General features: G+C 31.7%; 1 protein-coding gene across 5 annotated transcripts in view; it reads right to left on the bottom strand.

Annotated features, from left to right (window-relative positions):
* Window positions 1–4,026: 4,026 nt before the first annotated feature.
* LOC132725076 (protein MTSS 2-like) overlaps window positions 4,027–12,994 on the bottom strand; it is a 48,533-nt gene continuing 39,565 nt past the window's right edge. For all 5 annotated transcript variants that reach the window (XM_060710068.1, XM_060710071.1, XM_060710070.1 and 2 more), the window contains one exon: window positions 4,027–11,562. In XM_060710068.1, the coding sequence (XP_060566051.1) occupies window positions 10,700–11,562 (863 nt within the window). In that variant the 3' untranslated portion in view covers window positions 4,027–10,699. The remainder of the gene's footprint in view (window positions 11,563–12,994) is intronic.

Genomic DNA, 12,994 nt, shown 5'->3' with positions numbered 1-12,994 from the left:
GTATGTACACATATATACACTTGCATGTAATTTTTAGCTTGACCATTCGGAGAATAGGGAGAGCTGTTGTACTCACCCTGGAGTCTGTGTTGCACTTTGGTTAAGTTTTTGCATGCAAGTTGATATCTCAAAAAGTACTGTAGGAAATATGTAAACATTCACACATTTTGAGATCATAATAAGAGGTCATTTTCCAAGATCCATAACTCTGACATTATTTTGACAGAATTATGGCCCTTTTTTAAACTTAAAATTTTTTACATTGTCCAGTCCCTTGTTATACTATCAAGCATTAAGAATAGTCAAGCACAATGTCCGATGACTCATGTTTGTATTTTTATAGATTTTTTTTCATCCATATGTACAGTCACATTATGTGTGTAATTGTTCATATTTTATTGACTTCAAGTACATTTATTAATTGTTTTGTTATAAAAATTACTGTTGATCATATACATTCCTCAATCTACAGTCTAGCTCATTAATGTTCTATGAAATCTATAATTGAGCCGTGTCACAACAAAACCAACATAGTGCGTTTGCGACCAGCATGGATCCAGACCAGCCTGCGCATCCTCGCAGTTGGTAAGGGAACAGCATGGACCCTGATCAGACTGCGCGGATACGCAAGCTGGTCTGGATCCATACTGGTGGCAAATGCACTATGATGGTTTTGTCGTGACGCGGCTCATATACATTGTGCAATGTAGTAGTTAATGTTGTAACATTGAAATCTTGAGACCAAATTGCTACATGTATTTATAGTATGTCTTATAAGTTGATAGTGTTCAGGGTAGAATGCAGAGTATAGGGACATGTAGAGTGAATGTTTTCTTTCAACTCTGAAAGTATTAAATATTGTAATGTCTTTAGAACTGTCTGTAGATCTAGTTGTATTTCCAAATTTCATGATCAAAGTACTGAAATTAAGCTGCCAGGGACATGGTGAGTGAATGTTTCCTTTCCACTCTGAAAATATTTTAGGTTTTACTTTTCAGAATTTGTGTTATGGTAAAACGGGCTTTGCCTTGACTTAAGGACAGTCCATAGTTGTATTACAAAATTTTTGTATCAAAAATTTCAAAATACTGAAATTAAACTTAAAGGCAGTGTATGATTATTGCTTCTTGCCTTCAAAAGGGGAATTAATTTTTTTTAGGATGAAAACTTGTGAGAATGATATTAAGTTCATGTATATTGTTACATCTTGGTGAACCCTTACATGGTTTAATTAGTGAATATCATTGATAGCTGGGTTGCAAAATGAATTATTTGAAGTTTGATAGCATACACCAATAATATTTCTAAAATCTGTCCTTGGATTTTGAATTGAATAAATTTGAGTTTTATCTGAAATTTTTACCTTCCTTCAAAGTGAAAGTTTATTGCATTGCACATCTCATAACCAGTACATATTTGGCTTACATCTGTTTTACATTTTTTTTCCTGAGCTACAATATTTAGAGAAGAGACTATGGGGAGAATATCTAGCTAATCCAAGCAGCAAAGTCGACAAAACAATTGGTTAAAGTTTAGTTTCAGTCTTGTATCTCATTTATCATTCATGCCTTTTCAATTCATAATTGTAGATCTTTCACTAAGGCCTATAACTCTATCATGGATTTTCACTGAATTACTCCCTTTGCAAAACTCCTGAATTACTACCCTTTCAAAAAACTCCTGAATTACTACCCATCGCAAAACTCCTGAATTACTCCCCTTTGCAAAATTTGAATTAATCCCCTTTGCAAATCTCCTGAATTACTCCCCTTTGCAAAATTCCTGAATTACTCCCCTTTGCAAAACTGAATTACTCCCCTTTGCAAAACTCCTGAATTACTACCCTTTCAAAAACTCCTGAATTACTACCCATTGCAAAAACTCCTGAATTACTCCCCTTTGCAAAAATTTGAATTATTCCCCTTTGCAAATCTCCTGAATTACTCCCCTTTGCAAAATTCCTGAATTACTCCCCTTTGCAAAAACTGAATTACTCCCCTTTGCAAAAACTCTGCATTACCATCAAAGATTTAGTCAGTTGAGCTGTCCATCTAACAGTTTATTGTTTTTGTGTTATTTTACTCATAAAAAGTTTGTGTATTATCAAATTTATATAAGTAAATTCACAAATGTCTGCCTTCATATACATTCTAAATGCCAAATGTGTTTCAGCAGAGAAAAAATAAGTTTATAAATATATTTAATCTAAAGAAAAATTGTTTTAAATATTTTTCAAGGCCTAAACTAGTATTAAGTGGCCCCTAAAATTGGTTACACAGATATTCTTTTTCTAAGTTTTTTGATGGCTTGTTTTTCCCATTCTGGTATTCCCCAATTTTTCAAGATTATTGTTCCCCTAAACCACAGTGATAGTTATCTTTAGAACTATGTATAAATATTTTACTGAGGGAAAAGAGCATAGGTTTCTATCTAAATGTAAGTAAGCATGTGAATTTCATCTTAGTGAATTGAATCATTTGTTCTTTGTTAAAGGTGAAACTATATTGAATATTTTTTTAATATAATGAATTTTTATTAGTTTTGTAGATCATGCTGCGAGTTTGAATTTATGCAGGATAGTTTGTGTTTCAAATTTTTGTGTCATGGAAAGAGTCCATTGCCTGAAACATGGAAGTTACAATCATTAACATGTATACCAATGATTGCTGTAATTTGTGTGAAGTATGTTATAATGTATTTTATAGTTACTTTACAGTATCATGTGATAAATAGATGTCTTTTTTTTTTAGTAAAATTAAATGTCCAGGAAATGTAAATAATTTTACAAAAAAAATAAATATTTGCCAGCTATCTTGTTTTGATATTTTTGTTTTTAAGTTTTTAGACAGATACATATTGCCACTCAGCTATTTCAGATCTCTTTTAGAAAGGAGGCCAGTAAACTCTTAACAGTAGTGTCAAATTGTTTCAGCCCACTAGATAGAAATGAGCATAATGTGCTGTGATGGCCTGGACTCTGGTGTTGTGTATTATTTCCTTGTAACGCCTAAGAAAATAGTGGGTAAATATTTAAACCACTATTTACTTGCTCATCTTGAGGACCACTAGGCAAACTCTGGGCTTTATAGTTTCTGACCAGATCTTTAAAGATTTCAAAATTTATTCTTAGCTCTTGTGACCTACTAATCTATTAGATATTTTGTGGAACGCCAACGAAGGATTTATGGGATTGTTTCTGTGGAATTTATCAACCATCTATGGTTTTCAAGTTGTGAAAAAAAAAATGTTGATAACATATGTAAAACAGCAGGCAATCACAAAAGCTCACCTCCAGTAATTTTTGCTCTGGTGAACTTTGAATATGGAAGTTTGGTCTAATGGTCAAGTACCTTCCTTGCTAGCCCAATTTGCTGTAAATGAACCAAGTTGAACTTCCTAGTTTTGAGCCAAGCTTTGGACATCCATTGAGCCCAGTTTTGGACATCGTCATGTCTTGTATAAAACTAGTGCCGACAGTCAAGAAAGTGAAGTCATGTCACTGGAGCGATAACCTCATGGTACTGGTAACAAAGCCTTACTTACAATAAACATGGGAGGGATATCTTAAAGATCCTGTAACACAATTTTTATGGTTTTGAATCATAAATATGATGCTAAAATTAAGATTTATCAATATTGTATGTTCCAAAAAGCATTATTTATAAAGATATTACCGAATTTAACATTTCATGTAAATAAAGGGAGGTAATAAAAAATTTATTTTCTAAAAGTCTAAATCAAATTTTACAATAAGAAATGAATGCATATATTCTAATTATTACATATAATATGCACAAATATTTGCAGTACATATTTTACATATTCTTCGGTGTCTGAAAATTGTTTTATTTGCATAATTATGTACATATATACAATTTCACTTAGTGTGGTTTACCACTTTGATCACAACATACAGGATCTTTAGATTTATATATTGATTGGATATCATCATGTTCTTTGGCTATAACAATGGTGTGAAGATATACAGGTAGTAGTTCTGTGTATAAAGTAAAGAAAAACAAAGAATGAGAATTTTCAATTTTATTTACAATGATCACTCCCTACATGTAGGGTTCAGGAATATGCTGATGTTATTATTAGTGTTATAAATACAGAAAAATATCAAATATCTTCAGTCCTAGATACTATATATAGTCTTTTAGAGAGACATTGAATCACATACAGACAGACGGACAAACATACATTGCTGCTGTAGTACTGGATGTATGTATAGATACATCATCACTTTCATAGAACTGTTGTCAAAATTTGTTTCCATGTACACGGTTCGAAGTTTTATGTTTCCATGTACACGGTTCGAAGTTTTATAACTTATCGGAAATCAGTCAAAAAAAGCTCTAGCACCTGATTGGTCAATTTAATTCAAATATTTGAAAATCACCAATGGTGGAGTCCTACAATAAAAAACATGTTTTAACACAATGACCTGATTCATCGTATTTTATAAAAAGTGAAAAAAGGCGGCAAAAATATATTTATGACAAAGACTTTAGTCAATCATTGGAAAAAGATCAAATTGTTTTTTATCTATCATATTCATGAAGCTTGCCCTTACAAGCGACATGGAAAAGATGTTCATACAAGAATTCTTGTTCTTTTTCTAGTACAGAATGTCAAGGATGGTGTTAAAACTCCTTCACAATTTTACTGGTTATAAAACTCATTTCTGACTATAATATACCAGAACAAGTTTTGACAACAGATAATTACAGTACACAGTTTATAACTAAATAATATGTCCATTTAACTTTCTATATTACTATTTTCTAATAAAGCTTACACTATGTGCTTAATGGGAATACTTGTAGCTTAAATAAACATATTTTACTTACCGGTACAATCTGACATTATTCTTTTTCTTTTTATCAATAAAACAAAAATTCATCAAGATTTGATACAGTAAACCAGTCTAAAACTCCTGCAATTTGATTGGATGTGTAAAATTTTATGTTTAAATAAGCCAATCAAAATAGTGAATAACCAGACTGGTCGCCATCTTAAATTTAGGGATAAATTTGGATAAATGTCAACTTTCAAAACCAGTCTCTATCATGAGATTGATTTAGACTGGACATCTTTTCTTTAATACAATGCCTCCACTGCATAAAAACTACAAGAAAGCATTTTTGTGCATTTTAGTCATAATATTTTAAATACTATGCATAATATCACTTATTTATTTTCTAATACACTGATACTATTTCATCTCTTTTTCCAATCTACTGATGATAATGATTTAAAACTCAAAACAAAGGCAAACTATTAATTCAAAAGTATCATAAAATGAGGGCAAAACATATATCATTGTAATCTTGCATTCAACAGTTATTCTATGATATAACTTGATACATTAAATGTTCAAGCATCGACTATAATTTACGGCAGATACATAAATGAGACCAGAGATACTGAAGGCAAGATATTTTGTCTAAATATTGATAGAAATGAAACATTTTTAAGCTTAAATAGCTGTGCATAACACGTATATTCCTCATGCTGAGGCTAAATTATGGTGCAACTATAATTTCAACTTACCCTTAAATAAAGTGGAGCTCAATTTTCCACATACTTATTACGCATTCAATACTAATAATGTGCAATTTCTACAATTTGTAATATCAGTATGTATGTAACATTAATGCAAATTTTCAAATGTTTAAAGGTACTTTCAAAACCATTCAGCCTTGTATATTGTATCACATTGTATATTTAAACATGTATTTGTCATGTAATATGTAACATACAAACATGTACTGTGTTACAAACAGGCCTTGTTACACTTTGTGGTTTCTTGAGCGAAAAAAAGTAGTTCCGAAATATAAATGTACCAAAGCCCTAACACACCATTTCCTTATATTCTTACTCACAGGTTCTTACTGTGCTCCTTGTTTTCTTATCAAAATTTTCTCTCAATAGAGAATATTTACTTACAAGGACTGTGTACATGTATTAAAAGGAATAATAATGACCTATGTAACAAGGAATAGAAAATAAGATTTCTCTTTGAAATCACTATTGTGTATTATTTTCCTTGTCTTTGCTGTAAAGAATCTAGCCAAGCTTTGAGAAATGTCCCATATACCACCACAGTATGATATAAAGCTATGACCTAAACCCTTAAACTGCTGAATTTTTTAATGGACTTGTCCGTCTTCCATTTTTAGAAGTATCCATTGTCAATTTTAGTGAAATCAGGATTAAAATTCAAAGTAAGTCAGCCAACAGTATAGAGCCTGGTCAGAATGCGCAGTACAGGCTGGCCTGGCTTTATACTGCTGGCAAAGACTTATCACTTCTAGTTCCAGCAGGTAATTGGTAAAACAGTCACTACATAGGACATATTTAATGTGTAATCAAAGCATAAATGACATAAGATTATGAGATGTGTTATCACACTGAAATGGCTTACTTATGATAAATACACATGAGGTATCAATGCATTTATTCAATTTTAGGTACTCTAAATCAATTGCCATTTTGGGTTTAGCCTATGCCTGTGTATGTTATATATCATAGTTTGTGGAAACATGTATAAAATATAAAAACAATTTTCTTAAAAAGTAATAGGCATTATGTTAGCCTAAAGTTTAACTATACTACCATAATTTCAAGAAATAAAATCTTTGGTTTTTACCACAAAATATTCATAAAATAATAGTAATCAACCATTCAAAAGAAGGTTCTATCCAAATCTTGACAGATTTCTAAACTTTTACCTAAAAGTGAACAAAAAACCAATCAATATAGGTAAGTAAATCATATTTTAAACAGAACAAATACATGAAATGATTACAATATACAAGAATTGCACAAGCTAGAGTTGCACCATCTTCTTTAACAAGCATTACTTTGCATACACACAAGAAATGAAAAATGACACTATGCCTGTAGTGATGTAAGATTAAATGAATTAAATAAATGAAACAAAAATTATAATCATGATTCTATAAATAGAGCAGTGTTCTAAAAATAGAAAAGAATTCTATAAATAGTACACATGTTCTAAAATTTTGTTAAAAGAAAAAAAACAGCTTTTACTGATTTACAATATTTTACTTTCAAAAATTATTTCTGTAATTTAAGTAAAAATATATAAACTCAAAATAAGGCAAATTCATTATTTTGAAAACATGCAAAACACACGACTTTTATATTTACCAAACAAGATCAAAATTAAAATATGCCTTTAAAAAATTGTTTAAAAAATGCAAGCATGTAAAAAAAGCACAGGAATCGGTCACAAGTTGATAGGTAAAAGGTCAAATTTATAATTCAATGACATATATGATGTTTGATATTATTGATTTAGCAAGTGCAGTAAAATGACTAGAAAATAACACACAGTACAAAATAAAAGTGACATCAAAAATGATCATTCTGGAATATAAGAGAGAACATTGTTTTTTTGAGCCGCGTCACGACAAAACCAACATAGTGCTTTTGTAATCCGCGCAGTCTGATCAGGATCCATGCTGTTCGCTATCAGTTTCTCTACTTGTTATAATGGTAGGCTGGTCCCAAACGCACTATGTTGGTTTTGTTGTGACGTGGCTCATTTGTTTTGAAAGATATGCATGTAATTCAAAATTAAAGTAAAAGGGAAACAAACGCCTAGAAAAATAAATAAAACTGTAAATTTGTTTGGTCCAGAACTGATGTACTACTTAATGTTGTAAAATTAATCTTCAATCTATGAATAATGAGTTTATAATAGGCTCATCAAGATGTGACCTAACAGTTATAACTTAAAAGACTGGAGAAGACAATATCCTACACAGTGATCTCCCCTTATTAGATCTGCCAAGGGAGGTAATCACTGAGGAGTTTGTGGAGTAGAATGCAGTATGGAAATTTAGCACATTTAAACATAGCCTACTTTAGCTTCTCAGAAATCTTGCAGCATTTTCCTCTTTTTTTGGTTAATTTCAGGCTTTATTTATAGATTGCAAGCCAAACCACTCTGACATACAGAATTCGATGAATTTATTTAATATTTTCAAACAAAATAATATCATATTTTCAAATGACCAAAGCTCTCATGAAACCTTCTTGTCAAGCTGTAATGAAAATAGGTCAATAAAAAACTAGTTTTGGAAATATTCCCCTAAAAAGTTCACCATGGCGTACTGCTTCAGTCTAATTAGTTTAGTTTAACACAAAAATGTCACAAAGATAAAATTTGATACAAATATGCTCTCAAATTTCATGTACCTACTGTTACAGACTAAAACTTGACCTAAATTGAAGACAAGAACATAATATTACTATAAAGAGAATTTTGTCAGTGTAAAATTTCTGGAAACAGAAAATAACAAATAGAAGGTAGAAGTACATGTATATTGTTCTACATGTTTTATCTTAAGAATTTGAAGACTACAATCAATGGCAAGGGGTTACAGCTGATCAAAATAAAGACTGTTATTTCAACATGCTATCAGCAGTTATGGCACAATGATTGAAATACATAATAATCACCGACATTTTAATGTACGTTTAGGATGCTTATTTTAAATATTCATTCTATTGTTTATTCTATACCATCAAATTCACCAATGTTGTGTTTCAATTTCTGAGGAAAGCAAGACAATTTATGCTCCTTATTATTCCTTTGAAAATGCTAAATACATAACCGTACAATCACGATAGGAAGGAAAATCTATTTTTAACCTCAATGTCCTTGACCTGAACCTATTCAACTGAAAGCTTGCCTAAGGATAAAGCTCCAAGACAGGTACTTACTCACCAAATGTCTAAGACATCAGTCAATGAACAATGGTGCTCAGAGAGAAAAAACTTATGTGTGTGCGACAGAATGACAAACTGGCAACTGGTATATATTTCATTGAAAAAAAATCGAGTGAGACTAAAAAAGGATTGGAGCACCACACTAAAAACCGTATTCCCGTATTTACCAGACAAGGCGCTTGAATCATAAAATGCTAAAATCTTGGCTTTTTACCCAACAGAATGAACTTAAATAGGTCTAATTCATCTTTTCACACCGATTTATGTATGATAATGAATGAAAAATATAAAAATCGGCGGAAAAAAAAAACGATATTTGTCTATTTTGTGATGATTTCTGCAAGCGTCTAGAGGTACTGCTCCAATCCTGTATTGAGTTAAATCCAAAAAAATCACCGAAGTATAAGAAGCATATTGTTCCGATCATAGAAAGACTTTCTAGAACTTCCAGATAAATACAAACAGGCAGAACCTTCAACAAGTTAAAAATCTGATGAAAATAATGAAAATCCTGTATACCATGATGAAATGCTTGAATAATACAAGTTGAGATTCCGTTTAAAAATTTCTGAGGATCATTAAAACATTATGTTTACAGTAACACCACATGACTTTAACCGTCTCTATAGCAACATCGCAAAACAGCATGTTAATCTAATCCACTAAAATTTCAAATATTACAACTATAATCTGATATCTTGTGCCTTACAGTTCTTTTTTTTTTCTGATTTGAAAATCGACGGATACATTTCAGTTGACTATGACCTTTATACATTAGCATTATGACCATTCATAGCTGTACTACCAGTTGCCTACAGTTTTAATTCAATTCACAGTTTTTATTATTAGATGCACGTATAGACTATTTAATCATATTTATAACATCTCTTATAGGAACAAAAGAGTGACTGGAGCCAAAGTTAAAGCATTTTAAGACAACATCTTTTTTTTAAACCACTCATAATGTATTTAGAACAACAGAACTGCCTGTAAAATGGCACTTTTGTTTTCTTCCTGCTTCTTAATATAACATTTCAAAACAAATTTAAACAGACATAAAAAAAATCTGTTGAAACAACTCTGTGAAAATTTCTTTACTAGATAAAATATTTCAAAATAGAAATTTCATTAGTCGTTCACTAGTCGTAAAATTTAGAAACAAAAAATTGTAAGACACAAGATGTCATGCGTGTTGTAACAGAATTTAAAACAGCTGGATTTCAGTGATTAGATATGATAAATAAAGCAATAAAAATAATAAATAATATTTGGTACTAAAAACAAACAAACCATTCTTACTTACTGAGCCATAAAATATCGGTGTCTAAAAACATAAAAGCTCACTAAACAAAATGTTAAACATTCGTTATTTCTACCACTGGTGTGTTTTAAAAGCATATATTTACAATCAAATAATAAACAAAATTAAAAACATGTACAAATTTATCACCAATAACACCTTTACCGTAATGGTGTTATTAAACGTTCAGATGATACTGAAAACATATTTTTACGGTACCGTACTGTATGTAATAAGCGAGCAATATCATTAAATGTTCCAGCAATATTATCTTAACACATAAGCAATCTCTTAACTTCTCTAATAAGAAAGCAAATGCAGTTATTGTAATATATAGAGTTATAGATGGTACATAGCAAAGAACGTAAATTTATGCCACACATCTTACAGGAATAATTTTTTTTTTTTAATTTTCATTTAGATCTAAAAAAATTAATACCCTAAACCATCAAGGAAATTTACATAATCAAAATGAACTTTGTTTCATTGATTTTCATTTCATTGAGTACTTGCTCCGGAAAAAATTTGAATTCAAGTCTGTTACTATAAATAAACATCTAAAACTTTATATATTACAGGTAACCTAAAATTCACTTTCTTAACTAACTATTCAAACTTCAAAACTACACATTATCAGCACTGGGAGTCACTCTCACTAGATGACATTTTACGAAATTTATTTCCCGATTTCATTTCAGAAATTAATGACTGCCGCATGTCAATTCCCGCCATTGGATTCACATTCTGAGTCTGATTTCTCATTTGTACATTATGTGAAGTCTGCACATTGTAAGCTTGTGTCTGTTGTATATTTTGGTTTGGCACACTGTAAACTTTCTCCATCTCCATGAGTTCAGCCTCCGAGGGTGGAGGGGGAAGATCCGGGAAATCTCCCGCACCAGCGCTATTTTGACCCGCTCCTTGCTGAGTAACGTTCATACAGTTTGACTGACTTTTCGTACTATATTGAGTCACAGGCTGACTATGTGAAGATTGCTGACTATTCATTGAAACAAATTTGGCATTTAAACTATTTACGACATTACTATTGCCTATTGGATAGTTCGGTGTTGTCACAGGCTGAGCATACTGTGGAGTTACAGGGGCTGAAACTGCACCAGGACCGTAACTGTATTGTCCCCCCTGATTTTGTCTATTCAATTCTTGTTGATGCCGAGCCTGAATGCTCTGTTGTATTTCTGAAAGCTCAGCATAAGCATGCTCAGGATTAGACGATCCACTCGCACTTCTGCTTCTCCGATGGTTCGCCGAATTTTGCGGATTAACCGGTTTAGCACTAACTTGTGGCGGGTGTTGAGCATTGGTACCAGTCTGTGTATTCAGTTGCCGTGGAGGAGAGTTCCGGAATTTCTGTAATACTGTTGAATTAGGGGCACTGGTGATAGACGAGGAACGTCTGACGGGAGGCGGAGGTTTAGGTGCGTTGAGTGAACTCCGACGTGTAAGTTGTCCCCCTTGGGCAGATACAGGAATACCTGTAATCAGTAATAAAACATTAATTATATTTCAAGTGTATTTTAAAAAAATCACCAATATTTGAAGAAAAAAATTAGTTGGTGAAATATATATCAAGTACAACTACTCTTCAAAGTTAATGCAGGTTAACATTACAGACAAATTATTTCCAAAATCAAAGCATGAGTACACTATTTACACACAAGCATGCTAGGGACTGACTGGTTACTACAGATTACAGCACAACAAAGTTTCAAAGTTACATAACAAAGTTTTCTTGAAAAGGTAATGCGTTTGCTACCAGCATGGATCCAGACCAGCCTTCATATCCGCCCAGTCTAATCAGGATCCATGCTGTTCACTTACAAACCCTATAACAAGTAGAGAAACTGATAGCGAACAGCATGGATCCTGATCAGACTGCGTGGATGCGCAGGCTGGTCTGGATCCATGCTGGTCGCAAACGCATTACGTTGGTTTTGTCATGGCGCGGCTCATTAATAATGTTGAAAACAAGGTCTGCAGTTGGTTTATTTCAAATATAAGATTAAATAAACCAAACAGATAATGGAATGTTAGGCTTGTTGTGGTGTTATTCATCTTTCTAACTGAGGTTATTATATAAAGAATTCTTGGTTGGTGACAAAACAAAAACAAGAAAAACATTGATTAAAACTTTTCTAGATTACTAATCCTATACTTCCCACCCTTTCTGATAAAATATGTTATCATAATTTCTCAGGTAAAAAAGCTAATTGATTTTTTTTTATAGATCTAATATAATGAGCTGTTTTGCAAGATTTCTGCAAAGTGCAAAAAAAAAAAAAATGCACACTAGAAATTTAAATGATAAAGGTCTGCAATGATATAACAAGAATTAAAGATCTTCGTTCTTGAATTATTTAATCTTTACGTAAGAGCAGAATGAGTTTCCTTCAGAATCAATGTTTGTTTGTTTGTTTGTTTAATTGAGTTTTACGTCACACCAACCCATTAATTCATATGGCGACATTCCAGCTTTACTGGTGGAGGAAGACCTCAGGTGCCCTTCCAAGCATTATTTCAGGCAAAAACGGGCACCTAAGTAAAACTACCAATGTTCTGTCAGCTAGCTGGATAGCTTCAGATCAATGTAGCAAGTCAATGTTAAAAATATAAATGTAACCAGTATTTCTTAGATCATATCCCGGTACCTTATAAAATTAATTCTTACATAATTCAGCCTAAAATTACAGAAAAACAGTAAAAAGGTTATTTCCAAAAAAAATTTGTTTATGTCAAAAAAACCTTTCAAGTGTCAAGTGCCTTTAAGTCAAAAATATTATTGTCTTCACAACAATATCTTCACAACAATAAACAACAATGTTTGTTTGTTAAGTTTGTTAAGTTTTGCATTATTTTAGTATATACATAATTCTAATCATTTACATTCATATTTGGTATAAAACTCGA

The sequence above is a fragment of the Ruditapes philippinarum genome, unplaced genomic scaffold, assembly GCF_026571515.1.
Source record: "Ruditapes philippinarum isolate M1 unplaced genomic scaffold, ASM2657151v2 ctg640_1_1_1_1, whole genome shotgun sequence".
Lineage (NCBI taxonomy): Eukaryota > Metazoa > Mollusca > Bivalvia > Venerida > Veneridae > Ruditapes > Ruditapes philippinarum.
This window is presented reverse-complemented; position numbering and strand designations above follow the sequence as displayed.